The sequence below is a fragment of the Perissodus microlepis genome, chromosome 6 (assembly GCF_051167445.1).
Source record: "Perissodus microlepis isolate ML-2025 ecotype Zambia chromosome 6, ASM5116744v1, whole genome shotgun sequence".
Lineage (NCBI taxonomy): Eukaryota > Metazoa > Chordata > Actinopteri > Cichliformes > Cichlidae > Perissodus > Perissodus microlepis.
In genome coordinates, this window is record NC_140466.1 from 31,765,491 (window position 1) to 31,784,631 (window position 19,141).

At 40.3% G+C, this 19,141-nt stretch overlaps 2 protein-coding genes across 3 annotated transcripts; one reads left to right on the forward strand and one right to left on the reverse strand.

The window, feature by feature from the left end:
• The first annotated feature begins 2,460 nt into the window (after positions 1-2,460).
• On the forward strand, positions 2,461-3,235 carry LOC146385999 (G-protein coupled receptor 4). Its single transcript, XM_084932011.1, has one exon. It carries the CDS (start codon positions 2,470-2,472, stop codon positions 3,034-3,036), a length of 567 nt encoding a protein of 188 aa, XP_084788137.1. The 5' UTR covers positions 2,461-2,469; the 3' UTR covers positions 3,037-3,235.
• Positions 3,236-4,739: 1,504 nt separating this feature from the next.
• On the reverse strand, positions 4,740-7,217 carry LOC146386000 (uncharacterized). Of its 2 annotated transcripts, none has more exons than XM_084932010.1 (3): positions 6,990-7,217; positions 6,080-6,344; positions 4,740-5,923 (listed from the first exon to the last, which is right to left on the reverse strand). In XM_084932010.1, the coding sequence occupies exons 2-3, from the start codon at positions 6,341-6,343 to the stop codon at positions 5,252-5,254; spliced, it is 936 nt and encodes a 311-aa protein (XP_084788136.1). In that variant the 5' UTR covers position 6,344; positions 6,990-7,217; the 3' UTR covers positions 4,740-5,251. The 2 variants fall into 2 exon arrangements, with proteins under 2 accessions (XP_084788136.1, XP_084788135.1); XM_084932009.1 differs by having other exon boundaries at positions 6,928-7,217.
• Positions 7,218-19,141: the final 11,924 nt, after the last annotated feature.

Below are 19,141 nucleotides of genomic sequence, written 5' to 3' on the forward strand. Positions count from 1 at the left end.
AGGATACACTCACATGAGACATGGACCTTCAAAGTAAAACAGGAATTAGCACAGACGCAAACTAGACTAGGGGAGAGCAACTAAGAAACACAGACAACACTAAGAACAAAGAGACACAGAGGGCAGCTACTAAATACTCAGAGAACTAAACAGAATACAAGAAAACCAAACTAAGACACTACACTAAAGAATAAGCTGAGACAACAAAGAGAACTAAGAACATAATACAAAAAACTCAGAGGCACAAGAAACTCAAAACACTGGGTCACTGACCCAGGACCGTGACAAAGATGTCATAAAAAATCATCAGATTTTCCCAAATTAAAAAGATTACACTTCAGTCAGCAATTTACAAGGTCATCCCAGCCTGCCTATCGGTGTGATCTCTTTTGGTCAATCACTACTGGAAGAGGTAGCAGTGGTCTTGAGTGGATTGTACACTGACTGTCAGACTAGATGTTGAGGGCCAGCCTCTTCAGAGACGGTTCTGTTAACCTTATTTTACACTGGCGAGCATCAGTAACTGTCTTTCCGATACTGAACATTCACTTCTATTCACATTAGTGTTTCAACATAACAGTCAGATATGACGTTAGCTTCTCTGTCATTAGGAGTCGAAGAATAATGTGCAAAAAATGTGTCAACTGTACAGTTTGTACAGAGGTTGTCTAATAATTTTATGTTGGTATTACATAAAGGTAAACGATTGGCATATATGTCATATATTAGTTGAATATGTAAACATTAACAAACATACAGGATAGTTAGTATAAACGAGTGTTTTTCATGGCTTTGCAGGCTCATATTCCCTACAGCGTTACCCTTTTTAAACTTTGTACAGGCAGTTCAGTAACACCTTGCATTAGATTTCTCATTGATGCTTACCTTGCATCACCTGTTTACAGTGTACAGTTGCATCAGTGAGATGAATATTTCACTGCAGTTTTACTGTAGGTAAATTACCCATAGGAACAGACCTGGGATCAGCTTGCCTTATACACCCTATGAGTCATAAATGAAAAATATGAAAGCACAAACCTAGAGAGGCAGCTTGGTGCAACTATAAGACCAATGTCTTTATAATAATGCAACAGCTGGGAATATGTTATGCAGCTACACAACTTACATATATCATGTTCACAGTACAAAATAAGGTAAGTTGTTCAACAACTACAGACCCCTGATGGCACTGCATCTAGCCTGTATTTCATTTATGTTTTATCTCTGAAGCCCATATAAGTACTTTTTAATGGACACAATAACATTTCAATCTAGCTCAGCCAAAACAGGCTGTATGTACGCTACATATCTGAGTTATCCAATCGCTGAAGCTGTCTCTGCATCACTGGCCAATCACAGCTTGACATGACATGATTTTGAAAAGACGTCGTAGATGTCGTCCAGATTGGCCAAACACAGAAGTGACGTTAGTCCTTGTGGAGCATGTTTATAAGTGAACTGCTGGTAATTATGGGAACATCCTGCAGTAAGTGGCGAAGACCAGGACCACAAGACAAATCAAAACCTTTTAAGGTAAGATATCTTTGTGTATGTTTCATCTTTAGATTTAGGCCATAAGCAATGACATTGGGCCACTGTGTGGAATCAAATAGCAATAAGTTCCTCCATGGCTCTATTATTTGGGTGCTAAATGTAAAATTAAAGTGTATAGCAAACGAAAAGTTTCAAGCATCAGAGTTTTTAATCAGGTTATGAAGGGCATTATAAAGACTAATAGTTCTTGAAACAACACAATTCTCTGGTGCAAAAACATTTTGAAAAAGCAGATCTGTGGAATGGGCATGCTCTTCCATCTATTTTTTTTGTTGGCTGCTGGTTTTCAGCCTATTTTATTTAAATACTGAACAGTAAAACCTAATTGGTCTTTCTAACAACTTTCCAGCTCCTTTGTTCTGCAATGTCCAACAACACTCTGAACACTGCCTACAATCATTCTGCAAACTCTACCAACCCCAGTGCGGTCCACATTCGTCCGCTATGGTACGAGTTCCCAATATGCGCCGTGGCCCCTTATGGCTACATTTTCTACTATGGAGTCAAGGTGTTCAACCTGGCAGTAGGGACTCCGTGTAACATCTTGGTCATCTGGCAGATCATTACCAAGAAAAGCGACGCTTTCACATCTGACACCTTTATCCTCAATCTGGCCATACTGGACGCCTACTTCTGCCTCATGACGCCCGTCGACCTTGTCAACGGGTTATTGCTGAATGACAACGGCATCTGGTACTTTAAGCGATTGGCATATGGAATCAAAGACTTAGCGCCACTCTTTCTGGTGAGTTTTTCATTTGTTGCACTAGTGTATCAGATGTTTTCAGATAGTCTGATGTGCGAAGAAGTCAGACCACTGGAGTGTTTTTTGTTTTGTTTTGTTGCTCTCCCAGTTCAATAAAAAGCTAAAGCTATAAAATTATTATTATCAATTTCGTTATTTTTCAAAGCACCATGAAACACAGTCTTTCTTCTTGTCTAACAACCCAGGTGTGTATTTGTCTGGACCGCTACATGGCTGTGGTCCACCCCGTGCTCTTCGCTGGCATCCGTGACAACAAAATCCGCATCGGGATTTCTGTGGTGGTGTGGGGCCTCATATTGGCTTACGCCCTGGTGAAGTGCATCCTGGGACGCATGCCTGTCGATGGCGTCTTCAGTGGCATCATCCTTTTTGCGTTTGCATTGATGATCTTTTGTAACATCTCCATCATCTGGGCCCTTCGGCACTCTGTGACGGGAAAAGAGGTGATGCACCCGGTGAAGAAGAGGGCCTTCAAGATGGTGCTGATTAACCTGGCCATCATCGTGGTCAACTACCTGCCGCCCGTGGCGCTCATGCCCTTTGCGTCATACTACACGGCTGTGGCGTTTCAATGTCAGATCCGCGTCAGTGTGTACTCCATCATGGATCTGAGCTGCAGCATTGAGCCTCTGCTCTACATCACAAAGATGGAGCGTGTGGAAGGCACATGCTGTGGAAAGAGTGTCTGTGAGAAGCCGCTTGATGTCACCACATAACTGAACCTCTAGTCATAAATCCATCACAAAAGTTTTTCAGAGAAGACCGTGCATGCACTGTTATACTTTTATTTGAAGAATTTTGTCCTGTGTGATCCGGAGAGCCGGTAAGAGAACAACGTCAAAGCTCTTGAGCTGGTGGACAAACCTAGCTTTAGTTGAAATGTAACCTAATTACTATCTTTTTCACTAGCTGTTATGTGGTTGTAATTCTTACTCCATGCATATGATAATTAGTAAATAGTTGCTAAATAGTTGCAATATCCAGAAGAAATACATAATCATACTACACGATTTTCAACAAACCACAATTTAGTAATTCCTTGAGTTAAAAGCAACTTTTTGAAAAACTGGAATAAGTTGCCTCATGCAATTAGAGAATGGGCTTTAAAAAAAATATGAAAAGAAGTGATTTTTAAATTTTAAAATCACTTAAAAGCCTATTTAGGCAGCTTTTAGCGGCGATATCATCTGAATTTCAGGAGCGGGACCACTCCTCCTTCACGCCCCCTCCGGCCTGAGGTTATAAACCCCCCCTTCTCCAATACCTGCTGTTCTCATTTTCATATTGTGATATTTATATGCTCATATTTTCACAATTGTAAAACCTTACTGTGGATGTAAGAGCCAAATTATATAGATATTTTGCATCCACTTTATTGTGTAATGTTTTATTTGATTGTATTTGATGGTTGGGCCCCAGGAAGACTAGCAACCACTGTTGTGGAAGCTAATGGGGTTTACTTAGAAATAAATAAACAAATAAACAACATCCACCACAACCAGTTGTTTCTTATTCACACTTGTAGTTTGTGTTCTCATCTACTTATCCTCTGAAGGTTTATCGTAGTTATTGTTTGGAAACGATTGTGTTCTTTCATAAATCCTCATTTGCATTCAGTAGCAGAAGGCTAGTGTTTCAGGGGTTATATCGGCTAATGGGATAACAATTCAGCTATCCCAGGACTAGCTTATGAGCACCAAGGTAAGTGGAATTAAGAGGACCTACAGGTCTTTTATTATCATCACTTAGATTTGGCTTTGCCTCTAATGGAACTGTTGACATTTTACTTTTATGTAGTTAAGCTGTTTTTGTGTCAGGAATTTAAATTTAGTAAATTGTAAATTCAGGCTAAATTCTGCTCCTCACATACAAGGACTTGAATCATCAGGCCCCATGTACGTCATAGAACCATATCCCCCCAATAGAGCACTTCACTCTTAGACTTCGTTCCAAAGGCGATAGAGGCTTCATCTAGCAGGCATCTCTCCAGTGGAACCAACTCCTAGCCTGGATTCAGGAGACACAGCCTCTCTACATTTAAGATCAGACTTTAAAACATATAGTTAGGGCTGTCCTGTCTCCCATCTGCTCTCTTCCCTTTCCCCTCACCCCCAGCTGCTCGAAGCTTATGGCTGCCCCTCCCTAAACCTGGTTATACTGGAGGTGTCTTTTCTGATAAAAAGGAGTTTTTCCTTCCTACAGTTGCCAGGTGCACATAGAAGCGATCGTTAAAGAAGTAAAAGAAGCTGTTGGCACGTGAGCACACCAGATGAGTAAATAAATTACTTTGAACCATGGAGATTACTCCTTGAAGACTTTAGCTAGCTCTCTGCTTTTTCCCCATTGCAACCAGCAGCAGAAACCCTCCTCATTAACATCTTTTGGACCATTATAATGACAGCCAGGGGCACTGCCTGTATTACAGAGCACCGATTAAGCACTTTATTAATTAAGTTATTAATTAAGTCTTACAACAGAATCACACAGAGGGACCAATTAGTAGATGTGTAATGAGCGAGCACACAGATTATGCAAGCAAACGAACTAAACACATAACAATCTAATTATTCAGGAACATAAATAGCACAGTGTAATGATGCTATGACATAACTGAGCTTTTTGTTCTGTATTTCTGAGGTAAACTGTACATGTTTACTGGTTTTTGGCAGAGTACAAGTGTGCAATGACACTGATGTTTTAATTTTAACATTGTTGGATTTTAAAGAATGTATTTAATACGTGATTTAGAGTAATTTGTAAACTTTAATCAGATATTTGATGTCTGAATCAAATGTTTGTCTTGCAAAAAATGAACAGAGTCACTTAGAAGTACTTAGATAACCAGCTCGGGTGTAGTCGTTCAGTCATGATTGTGCAAAGAGAATGGTGATTATTTGGTAAAAACAGTATCAGAGTCAGAATCAAAGAGCATTACATTTGAGTGATTTTAGTGTGCATTATCTTCAGACTCTCTAAGCTGGCTTCAGGCCCATCTTCTGATGTCACATATCCCGGGTAAGTGGGGTAAAACTGGGGAGACGGTGGTTTATCTGGTTTATTTTCACCCGCCGACAATGGCGGCAGGAATAGTGGTATCAGCTTGGCATGAGCGTAGTCGATCTCAAAACCCTCAAAAATAAGCCCCACCCCCCAAGCGCCCAACCCATCCTCCAGGAGCCACGACACCTTCTTGGCGGCCAGCACCAGTCTCTCGTAATCTTCTTTTTCCAGTCTGAATATATCAGAGGTCAAAGGTCGGCGTGGGACTAACACAGTGAATCCAGGGGAGTTGGGGAATGGAGTGAGAAAAGCCACATGACCTTTGTCCTCCCACACGCGCCACTGCTGCTCCTCACCACGAACAATACGTGAGAACAGCGAAGGGTGAGCCGGATCGTCCCCGAGGAAGGTCAGATCAGGGGGGGCATCAGGCAGCGGCAGTTTGGCTCGAATCCTGGTCTGGATTTCAGTCAGGCTGGAGTCACTCCATCGTGGGGCGGTCCTGGAAGTGCAGTATCCCGGGTCATGGGCGTTGTGCTCTTCTTCCCCAGCCAGATGAGGGCGCCACTCTGCGTCCAGACCACACAGGGGGAGGATACGGATCTGTAGTGAAGACACGTGTGTTTGCTAACTGATATTTACACAGAGGGAGCTGTCTACATGCGTTTACACGTGCTGTTAAAATGCATCATCAGCTTTTCAGATTGCCACTGGTTACACTTTACAGTGAACAAGTCCACCCAATGTTCAGACCCTCACCTGAGCAGGTCTATCTCTGTGGGGTCTGCTGACCAGCGCACACCTCCGAACTCCCAGCCTGTCACAAAGCAGCTCTGCCACAGCTCTCGCCCCAAGCAGCCAGGACAAGTACTCTGGCTCCCCCAGGTGGAAAATGCTGCCTCCTTGGGTCCCGGGGGTGCTGCTCTCCAGGATGACAGAGCCCGGGGTCCAGGGCCGAGGGTGAAGGTAGGCTACCAGCCCATCTGATTCCCAGATGACGTGACGCTGAAGAGCGGACGACATGCTGAGTAAAGGGAAGGAGAGAAATATGAATCAGTCGTCTTTTTACTTATAGATGAAGTTTGCATCATTAAATAATCTTTCACATATAACATTTTCCCTCATCTTTCAAGCCACAAAAACGCTCTTCCCAATAGTCTAAGATGAATTTAGTGAAAACTGCTGTTTCTGACTACACTACACATCTGACTCAGCCGCACGTGCTGGGTATTGGAGCACGTGACCATTGTGAAATTTAGTCACTAAATTAAAACGCATGATTTTAATGGAGTCATCCTTTTAATAGCTTATGTTTAACTCTGTATCAGACAGCTGCATGCCATTTATAAAATAAATAAACAAACAAACAAAAACCCTGAAGTAATGTCTGTGTCGTGTCAGTAAGCGCCACGCTCGCTAAATTATTTCGTTAATGCAAATAAACGCTATGCCGATAGAAACCTTTGACTCAAACAAACAGGTATGAATGTTGTCATTTGCACTGAGATAAAAACATGTTCCTGGAATAAAACAACAGCTTTCAGAACAGAGTTTGGATTAACAGTCTGCCATTAACATGAATGTTTGCGTAACTTGAATCAACATACCTTCTAATAATAAGCCTTGTGAATAAAGTTGTAGTAAAGAAGGGCATGCGGACAACACCGACCTGCCTTCTTCTTCTTCTCCTCTAAGCTGGTTTGTCAAAGTTCATGTAATAAGCACAAACAGCGACGAAAGCAGCGGCAGCACTTAGCCACATCAGTCAGACGTGCCGACGATACGAAACTGGGACACTTGAAACCAACTTTTACACAATAAAGAAAAACACAAGAACTAGAACTCATCCATTTTCAGCTCATGCCTCAAACTTCCGCTCAGCTGACAGGAGCGGCTTCTTCTTCTTTCACCTCTCTTAGCAGTTTCCAACAAATCGGCACATTACCGCCACCACCTGGAGACAGTTTGCAACAGCCCGTCTATCTATGACACCTGCTTCCTGACTCTTTCTGTAGTGCTGAGAGCACTTTTGTATGATGTCATTAAGATCCACATATACATATCTATATTTATCTTTCCTTCTTTGCTTTCTTTCAGCCCCATATTTCTAACAACGTAATATAATCAATGAATAAAGGGGTTAGATTATTATATGAAAAATAAATAAAGCCCTAAAGTGAATAAGCAATGTCCCAGTGCTGAAGTGCTGGACATTCTGTCTGCCATTTGTCCAGTTCAGGGCTAATACAGACACTGGCACCTATACTCAATTTAGATCAACCATTTAACCTATGAGGCATGACTGCAGGAGGAAGCCACACAGACAGCATGCAAACACAGGTGTAAGGACCTTCTTATTATGAGGTGACATCACTAATGACCACACCACTGTGCTATCTGAGAGAAATCAGTATTTCAGTATTATCAATAATTAATATATTGATGCGTAATTGAAGTGCATTTTCAGCATTTATTAAATAAAAAGTTGAAAAGTAAAAATGCTTTATCTGAGTTCAGCATCAATGCTAAAAGTGTGACTGAGACAAAAGTGCTTGCAATAGTAAATGTGCAGCTTTGGCGAGAATGCTGCAGATCACACTTTGGGGTTCATTTTTAGCCTGCAGTCTAGCAGTTTCACATCTCTGTCAGCCTCAGAGCTTTAAAAAATAGTTTAACAGCAGCACTGTGTATTTTAATTAATTTTGTTGGTCAATAATAAAAAAAAAGCATGTATATGTTCTGATGCATCTTGTATGTAAAAATGAACAGAAAACTCTTTGCAGTGTTCTACTTGCATACAGGGCTTGTTTGAGATGATTGAAGAATTCCACAAACATAAATTATACAAGGGAGAAAATGTATGTAAATTCATGTAAAACAAATCAACTGTACTTGAGCTGAGAACATTTGAACTGTGTGAGGACATTTTTAATGGATGAGTCTGCAGACTCATGTTGCCTGAAGTGTTTTGTGATGTTATCACAAAATGTTACCAAAAAAATAACTTCAAATTCAGAATTTTAATTAATATGTTATGTTTTCCAGGCCCTCCTTTGACTTATCCTTTTATTTTCTCCTAGGAGCTGTTACGTCTCTGACTTAAGGTCCTGTGACCTGTGCTCGCCTGATGATTGTTGGTTTTCAACACAGACAGCAGAGGGCGCCAATGAAGTGCAGACAAATGTGAGTGCCTGATACACAAACACCATCACACACCACAGACATTTAAACTGCTTATAAACAGCACAAACTGTCTGCTATGGAAACACCTCTTTATCAGATCACACATCACAAGTGTGTTGACCTTCATTTCTGGCTTACTGCCAGCAGTGTCAACTCGCTTCCTCTTTCCGAGGAATGTCAGCAGACAAAAACCCACAGAGCACTTCTCGAAATACTGTCAGATGACTCATTCCACACTTACTATACACATACATGCCTTTACCAGCAACGAGAGGGCGGGTAGCGCTGTAGTCTCTGTGCGTGTATATATGTGCCATCGTGGTAAAAAGTATTACAACTAAAACATGGCCACGTGCTTCTTTGTCTCTATGAGTGACTCCGTGTCAACAGTACGAGGCGCAGTCACCAAACTTTAAGTGTGGATTTTAGAATTAAGGTTATGATTACAAACTAATCCTAATTAAGTTCTAAATGAACATGTTGGCATGGCAGTTGATAGGTGTCACGGGATCCTTATTGAAATATTGGATTCCTAATCCCTAATCCAAATCCCTTTTCATATCACCTACCACCTAACCCTAATCCTTAGTCTTAGCCTAACGCCCTAATCTTAATTCTGCCTTTAACCTTTAGGGGAAGTTTTAATGTTGAAAGAGTGATTTGAAGAAAGGAGGAGCAGACAAAAATATAATCACTCCCTCAAATGCCCTATAAACCTTGTAAGGTTCCTCACAGACATGGACAAATCAAATCATAGATTTCCGAATGTCTGGTAGCAAAAAGATTCCACTGAGCTTGAACTGCTCCATGTAAAAGTATAAAAAAAAGTGCACAAAAATGTAAAGGTACAGCATGACTCTCTCATTCAATACAGTCACTGTAAAGCAGCTGTGGAGTGTGGTGGTATTATATGTTTCAGAGGTGTGCAAAATACAGTTCCCTCTGCTCTACTTCATACGGGAAGACTTTCAGAAAGTTTGCATGTGGTTTCCTGTGATAGACAGTGAGGCACGGTGAACAAATGTGTCGTCCCATTTTATGGAAGTAAATCTGTCCTAATCTGCACCCCGTGACCTCAGTAATGAGCTCAGCTGCTCGGGGATCCTCTGTGGGCATTGTCAGCTGAAGACCAGTACAATGAGTCACAGAAGGGGCAGAATTTAAAGCCCGAGTGAAACACCGAAGTGTAGCAGGAAAACACCAAAACAGTAGAAAATACTATATATGATGCAAGTTGGTTTTAAATGAACTCAGACTAAGTTTCTGCTGTATGTGTCACCGTTTCTTTTCTCGCTTCCTACGACAAGGCAGAGGTGTCAAAAAAAAGGAAATAAGCCAACAAAAATGCACTGGGGTCAGACGAGTGTTAAATCTTGAGGAGAAGCTGACATGAAAAAACATCCAGTACATGAAGCAAAAACAGAGTTTGTAAAAATTCTAACAAGCCTGACAGTCAGTATTTAGTATGACCACCTTTATTCTTCAACACAGCCTGAGGTCTCTTAGGCAGCTTTCTTTTAATTAGTCTTTAGGAATAGTTCTCCAGGCTTCTGGAAGGACATTCAAAACTCTTCTTTGGATGCTGGCTGCCTTTTGTGCTTTTTTCTGTCAAGATGAAAAAACACGGTTTCAGTTGTTTTATGGTCCAATCCAATGGCATTTTTCTGTGTTCATAATTCCCTTGATTTTGACAAGATTCCAAAATCACTGGGGGGCTGGAGCCTATCTTGGTGTCTTAGAGAGAGATATGTCAGAGAGAACATGGAAACTCTACAAAGACAGACCCGGCCTGATGGTGGAACTTGAACTAAGGACCTTCTTGCTGTGTGGCAACAGTGCTAACCACCGTGCTGACATTCCTCAGCAAATGGTCAGGTACAAGGACTGGACTGAAAAAGTGTAAAAGCAGACAGTGGCCAACAAAAGCTTTTGAACAGGCCTCAGAAATTCTGGAGAAATGTTGCTTAAGACCACTTTAAACCAAGAAAGTTCGGCTCCTTGGAAACTTAATATGGAGAAATGAGCGGTGGCTCAAGACTTTTGCACAGTACTGTTTTCAGTTGTAACTGCAATTTATTGACATGTTTAATGATTTACCCACATGTGGTTTGTGTGTGTATTCAGCTGTGTTGGTCCTGCTCACAAATGGCAGGAGCTAAAGCGTGAGGCTCCATCACACGCAGTGTAGCTGTCACGCTACCAACTGTTTCCCCACTTCACAGTTAACATCCCATTTTTAATTTTGATGTCAATGTAAAAAATATGGTAAAATAAGAGAGTTACATAAAACATTTCTGCAGAGTGTAGATCAGTGAGCTTTAAGATAATAAGATAAGATAAGTCTTTAGTGTGGGCCGTAAAATCAGACTACTTTTGAATTAAGAATTTGTAAATGTACAATAATAAAACAATGTGGCAACATTTTGTTTTCAAGCCAAGCAAAACTATATAATCTTAAGGTATAGATTTTACTTATGGTTATGTTACATGAATTTACAAAGTCCTTGGATACGGTGGCCCTGAGAGGTCAAATGCACTGCAACTTAAGAAAACACCAGCAAGTAGAAAAACATGAAAAGCACAACAGAAGTTAAATAAGAAACAACAAAAGTAGGGTAAAAGGCCATAAAACACAATAAAAGTGCTTTTGGAGACACACAATTTAATGGACCAGCTACACAGATACACAAAACATGTGGAGGACTGCACAGAGACACACTTTTTTTTAAAAAGCAGAGGATTAGTCTGTCTTGTGAGGTAATGCAGATGTTGTTTTTATTACCACTTTGGTTTATTCTGTATTTTTCTGTTTGTCAGTGTTTTCCTAGGTTGCAGTGCATTTGTCCTCTTAGGATCCCCCCCCGTACACGAAGTGTCAAAAAGTGATTTATATATATATATATATATTTGTTTCAACAAGAACAACAACGATAATTTAGTATAAATTCATCTATTCTTGCTGCTCTTGCCCTTTGCCACCATCACCTGTGCATACTGAAGGACAGCATTTAAAACTGCATGATGCACAGCTGCGCAGGAAGTGCTTCTGGCTCGTGATCACCCTGTGTACACATGCAAAAACAGCAGAAACTGAAAATTAGGATGAGGCCTCTTTGTAAGTTATGTGGATCATATGTCACTGGGCATTCACCTGCGTGCACATGTTAGCCTGTGTGCACAAGATAAAAAATACAGCTTCCAGGACCTCTGGTTTCTAAGCCATCTTCTGTTTTTGATTGGTTAAACTTTTAGTCAACAGCAAAACTGTATGGATAGTGGTAAGAGGTAAGTGTCAAGTGGTTGGCCAGTTAGACTTTATTTACTGTAAACTGCAATGAACTGTATCCTGAAAACAACCCTCAGGTTCGGGGGAAGATATAATGGTGGAGTCGCCTCGCTGACACGTTCCACTGCTGGATGTTTTTCCTGTTGGCGATAAGGAAAGTGAGTCTGTCATATTGTCTGCTTATGTGTTGACTAATGGAAATGTCATCTTTTCACTCTCTATGTTTGTACATGACTTTCAGGTTAATCACTGATTAATATTAATATCTGCTTCTTTTGTCCTGTCACCTTTGGCTGCCCCGCCCTGAGCCTGCTTCTGAGGAGGCTTCTTCCTTTTAAAAGAGAGTTTTTCCTTCCTCTGTCACCAAGTGCTTGATCACAGTGGGGATCATCTAATTGAAGGGGCTTTCTCTGTATTATTGTAGGGTCTTTACCTTACACCATTAAGTGCTTTGAGGTGACTGTTGTGATTTGGTGCTACATAAATTAAATGAATTTGAAATGTATTGAAGTGAAAAGAAAACAAAACTGAATTTTAATCCTTTGTTCTGGATTTCAGTTTGTTTTGCTTGGTTCTCATATCTAAAAGAAAAAAAAACATTTTAATGCTTTACAGCAACTGCTCCAAATCAGATCACCTTCAGATTTCATTTTATAATCCAAATATCTGCAGGAGTTCAGAGCGGAGTAATAATCCATAAATAGGGCCGTGAACGAATGTGTCAGTTTGCTTGGCTGTCACTGACTTACAGTCAAACTATGAATAGCCTTAAACCCTTACTAGGTTTCATGCCTTTGGTCAGCCAGATACCATGAAGTCTTGTGATACAATGTGAAATAGAGTTACCTGCACTTTAACATTCAAAGTGCGGGCTGTATAAATGTCCAGGTCAGAAGTGTCTTTTTTGTGTTGCAGTTTCAGGCCTCGGGGCTAAGAAGACACTGGAGGAGTGTTTGGAAACTCACCCGCCCACTTCTTGTGTACACTTAGTCAATGTGTACTTACTGACTTACTTTGGAGGTTCCTTATGTGGTTGTCTGTGTTTTCTGCTTTCCTCATTTCCTTTCTCCTGCCCTCATTATTTTGTAACTCAATCAGACATTACCCTTTTCGTGATGTCTGTTCAGTCTGGGTTTATTCTTTCAGTTTTTCCCTCATTTTGCCTCTTTGGACTTTTACTTTTCATATTTTGGACTGTCAAGGATTAGCCTTTGCAGCCAAAGTTTTGTCTCCTCTGGTGTCACTGTTCTGGGTCATTTTGACCCGGCATTTTGAGTTTTTTATGTTTTGGTTAGATTTTTTTATTATGGGTTATATTCTTAATCTCTTGTTTGATTGATTATTATTATTCTTAGTCTTTGTTTCTTGTTCTTGTAACCTCGTGTTTACTATAGCTAGTCAAGTCATTTAGTTTCTTGTTTCCTGTTTTATTGTGAAGGCCCATGTCTCTTGTGAGTGCATTCTGTCTGGTTAGCCCTAATCTCTCCCAGCTGTGTCTCCCTCCTGTTTCCCATTCCCTGATTACGCCTCAGTGTATTTCAGCCCCGTGTTTCTCTGTGTCAGTGTCCTCTTGTACCCTCACTTTCACTGTGTGTTTTGTTTGCTTTTGTATTCTCAGTTTAGTTAGTTTTCTGTTCAGTTGCCTTCCAGCAATAAAGCTGGCTGTTTTGAGTTACGTTTGCCTCTGTGAGTCCTGCATTTTGGGTCCTCTCTCCCTGCCTGCCTGCACACAGCCATGACATCTGGTGTCTGCAGCCGTCCTTGTATGTGCAAATATGTTATCAGTTTGGCTCAAACTGGTAACAAAAAAGGAGCGTCCAGACATACATAATCAGTTTATTTAAGTGTATTTAAGTGTATCATATCAGTTGACACATGCAAGCATTGATGATAAAACATGAATGTGACAATGTTTTGTAAAAGCTTAAACTACCAAACTGAGAGTCTGGGCTAACAGAGGAAAAAAAAGGCCACTTTGGCAACCTGCCCGGGTTAGTAATAAAGGAAAAGACAAAGACAGAGCAGCTTTCCTGCTCTGTCTTTGTCTTTTGCAATAGAAAATAGAACATTGCAAAAGATTTTGTTGTGTCACATTTTATCCGGGCTTGCAACAGTATCACAGATTACCACGCAAGGCCATATTCTCATTAGTCCGATTGATAAGTGTGCACGAAAATATGATTGTGCAAAACAAACAAACAAACAAAAACAAGGCCCACAGTATGAGATATCAGCATCTATTTAACGATTGTATATAAGTTCCAGTGTATGTCCTTTTCCCATCTACAACCTGTGGCATGACATATGTAAAACAAGGCCTCAGTTCAGACCAGCTCGGGCATGAAAATCTCGCAAATGGAGACACATGACTGCACGGATTCTGATCTGACTCTGTTAGTCTGGGAAACAGCAAGATGACAGCGATAAAACTGAAACTGGAACAGAGGAATATAGGCCAGTGCTCTGCTCAGAGCCAGTACAGCTATCACCTGCTTATAGAAAACAAATGTTTCTATCGTAACCTTTGTTTATCATTTCAGAAGTTTTACCTCACAGTATGACGTTGAATCAACACGTCTCTTCTTGTCTTTCCTTTCAGCTCAGCCACCCTTCTTATCTGGACCACATGCAAATATGAAGTTCAGGTCTGGATTCTTAAGGTCATGTTTTGGATAGCGTCCAATTGTCCAACATCAGACAAATAAGCCAATGCTATTGGACAGAGAAATGTCCAAATGCATTAAAAAGCTTATTCATAAATAAATAAATAAATGTGTTTTTATAACACATCCACCCAGATAATGGAGTTCAGAGCATGGTCATCCTTTAGTGACAGGTTTCCTAACACCATCTGCTAGGCTTCACCTCCGCTAATTGGAGTCACTGAACTGGAACTCTCTCCTTCTTATCTGCTGTGGGCACCTTCTGAAGCTTTTGTAATGGGATTGTCTTACAAATAATAAGCTTGCTGTTTGCTACAGACCATCCAATAAGTTTGAGTTCAGGATCAGTTTGATTTTTTGTCACATGAAAGTCAGCACAGGGTCAACATTACAATGAAAAGTTGAACGAGAGGAATACAAATCACAAGCTTTCACAAGATAAAAACTAAAGGAATAAGAGTTTTAAACCAAAGGTGAAAAAATAAAGAGAAATAAGATAAAAGAAGTAAATAAATCAGCATTCTTGAATTTCCGCATGTACGTCAGGTGTGCGGTATCCAGATATCTAGATAACACCCAATATTCATTCCAACCATACGATTTATGAATGCAGCTTGTTAACCAAACTTGCCAGCCAAGCAGATAACTTAGCACTCCAACCTGTCGTCCAAATATGGTAACTTCTGTCTCCAGAACACCAAGAAGGGGCTGCGCAAAGCTTTGCTCCTGCTACTGCTCACATAAAAATCCCTCTTAGCTGGACCAGTGATGTCTTCTTTTTTTCAGCTGTTGTTAAACAAGCAGGAATAGTGGAAAATACAAAGGAAAGTCTTAATAACTCTTAAACTTTCTTTATAGCATTAAAGTATATCAGTCCCTAACAGATTTTTAGCATGTTCACAGCTAACCAATAGACCATGCCATGCTCGGTATATCCTTGTCATTTGCACTGACCTGATTTTGCTACCCCTGCTACCCCCCCAAAAACCCATCTCCATAGAGACTGTGTCAGCTCCCAAAAAGACAAAAAACAAACTAAAAACCAGCAATAAACAACTTAAACATAAACAATCAAAAAGAAAGAACAATACAGTATCCACATCTGAACCAAAGAGTAAAACAGTGAAATGTGGATTATTAAATATTAGGTCTCTCTCCTCCAAGTCTCTGTTAGTACATGACTTAATAATTGATCAACAAATTGATTTACTCTGCCTTACAGAAACCTGGTTGCAGCAGGATGATCATGTTAGTTTAAATGAATCAACACCCCCGAGTCATTCTAACTACCAGAAATCTCGAAGCACAGGCCGAGGGGGCGGTGTGGCAGCAATTTTTCACACCAGCCTATTAATTAATGAAAGACCAAGACAGACTTTTAATTCATTTGAAAGCCTGATGCTTAACCTCGTCCACCCCAGCTGTAAAACTCAGAAACCAGTCTTATTTGCTATCATCTATCGTCCACCTGGGCCTTACACAGAGTTTCTGTCTGATTTCTCAGACTTTATATCTAATTTAGTTCTGAGCTCAGATAAAATAATTATTGTGGGTGATTTTAACATCCATGTAGATGCTAAAAATGACAGCCTCAACATGGCATTTAATCTGTTATTAGACTCAATTGGCTTCTCTCAAAATGTAAAAGAACCCACCCACCACTTTAATCACACTCTAGATCTTGTGTTAACATATGGCATAGAAACTGAACATTTAACAGTGTTTCCTGAAAACCCTCTCCTGTCTGATCATTTCCTGATAACATTTACATTTACAATAATTGATTACACAGCAGTGGAGAGTAGACTTTATTTTTTGCCTGTTTAATTTTCTCTTTTTAAATCTTTTTATGACTTGTAATCTTATGTGTAGCACTTTGTGATTCTGTCTTGAAAGGTGCTATATAAATAAAAATGTATTTATTTATTTATTTATCAAAGTAGATGTCTTTCTGAAAGCGCTGTAACTAAGTTTAAGAATATAATCCACCCACTGTTATCATCTTCAATGCCCTGTACCAACACAGAGCAGAGCAGCTATCTGAACGCTACCCCAACAGAGGTTGATTATCTTGTTAATAATTTCACCTCCTCACTACGTACGACTCTGGATACTGTAGCTCCTGTGAAAACCAAGGTCTCTAATCAGAAGTACCTGACTCAGTGGTATAATTCTCAAACACGTAGCCTAAAGCAGATGACTCGTAAGCTGGAGAGGAAATGGCGTGTCACAAATTTAGAGGATCATCATTTAGTCTGGAGAAATAGTTTGCTGCTTTATAAGAAAGCCCTCCGCAAAGCCAGAACATCTTACTATTCATCACTGATTGAAGACATTAAGAACAACCCCAGGTTTCTCTTCAGCACTGTAGCCAGGCTGACAAAAAGTCAGAGCTCTTTTGAGCCAACCATCCCTTTAACGTTAACTAGTAATGACTTCATGAACTTCTTCACAAATAAAATTTTTATCATTAGAGAAAAAATGACCAATAATCATCCCACAGATGTAATATTATCTACAGCTACTTTTAGTACCATTGATGTTAAGTTAGACTCTTTTTCTCCAGTTGATCTTTCTGAGTTAACTTCAATAATTACTTCCTCCAAACCATCAACGTGTCTTTTAGACCCCATTCCTACAAAACTGCTCAAAGAAGTCCTGCCATTAATTAATTCTTCGATCTTAAATATGATCAACTCATCTCTAATAATCGGCTATGTACCACAGGCCTTCAAGCTGGCTGTAGTTAAACCTTTACTCAAAAAGTCATCTCTAGACCCAGCAGTCTTAGCTAATTATAGGCCAATCTCCAACCTTCCTTTCATATCAAAAATCCTTGAAAGAGTAGTTGTCAAACAGCTAACAGATCATCTGCAGAGGAATGGTTTATTTGAAGAGTTTCAGTCAGGTTTCAGAGCTCATCACAGCACAGAAACAGCTTTAGTGAAGGTTACAAATGATCTTCTTATGGCCTCTGACAGTGGACTCATCTCTGTGCTTGTCCTGCTAGACCTCAGTGCTGCGTTCGATACTGTTGACCATAATATCCTATTAGAGCGATTAGAACAGGTGTTACAGGTACTGCACTGCAGTGGTTTGTATCATATCTATCTAATAGAGTCCAATTTGTGCATGTAAATGGAGAGTCCTCTTCACACACTGAGGTTAATTATGGAGTTCCACAGGGTTCAGTGCTAGGACCAATTCTGTTTACATTATACATGCTTCCCTTAGGCAGCATCATTAGAAGACATAGTACATTTTCACTGCTATGCAGATGACACCCAGCTCTATCTGTCCATGAAGCAAGATAACACACACCAATTAGTTAAACTGCAGGAATGTCTTAAAGACATAAAGACCTGGATGGCCGCTGACTTTCTGCTTCTTAATTCAGATAAAACTGAGGTTATTGTACTTGGCTCTGAAAATCTTAGAAATATGGTATCTAACCAGATTCCTACTCTGGATGGCATTACCTTGGCCTCCAGTAACGCTGTAAGGAAACTTGGAGTCATTTTTGACCAGGATATGTCCTTCAACGCATATATTAAACAAATATGTAAGACTGCTTTGCGCAACATCTCTAAAGTTAGAAATATCCTGTCACTCAGTGATGCTGAAAAACTAGTTCATGCATTTATTACTTCCAGGCTGGACTACTGTAATTCATTATTATCAGGATGTCCTAAAAACTCCCTGAAAAGCCTTCAGTTAATCCAAAATGCTGCAGCAAGAGTACTGACAGGGACTAGAAAGAGAGAGCATATTTCTCCTGTTTTGGTTTCCCTTCATTGGCTTCCTGTTAAATCCAGAATTGAATTCAAAATCCTGCTCCTCACATACAAGGTCTTAAATAATCAGGCCCCATCTTATCTTAATGACCTTGTAGTACCATATCACCCTATTAGAGCACTTCGCTCTCGCTCTGCAGGCCTACTTGTTGTTCCTAGAGTATTTAAAAGTAGAATGGGAGGCAGAGCCTTCAGTTTTCAGGCTTCACTTCTGTGGAACCAGCTTCCAGTTTGGATTCGGGAGACAGACACTATCTCTACTTTCAAGATTAGGCTTAAAACTTTCCTTTTTGCTAAAGCATATAGTTAGGGCTGGATTAGGTGACCCTGAATCCTCCCTTTGTTATGCTGCAATAGACGTAGGCTGCCGGGGGATTCCTATGATGCATTGAGTTTTTCCTTTCCAGTCACCTTTCTCACTCACTATGTATTAATAGACCTCTCTGCATTGAATCATATCTGTTATTAATCCCCGTCTCTCTTCCACAGCATGTCTTTATCCTGTCTTCCTTCTCTCACCCCAGCTGGTCGCAGCAGATGGCCGCCCCTCCCTGAGCCTGGTTCTGCTGGAGGTTTCTTCCTGTTAAAAGGGAGTTTTTCCTTCCCACTGTCGCCAAAGTGCTTGCTCATAGGGGGTCATATGATTGTTGGGTTTTTCTCTGTATCTATGAAGCGCCTTGAGGCGACTTTTGTTGTGATTTGGCGCTATATAAATAAAATTGAATTGAATTGAATTTTGTGTGTAAATGCTCACTAGATGGGTCATATCGCATACTAAATCAAAGTTGCTTTTCAGCATGTGCATGGTAGGAATGTGGTGATGCCTCATTCTTCATGTGTGTTAGCAGAGAGGTGAGGTGCATGTGACCTCCACAAGTGATAAAAACAACAATTT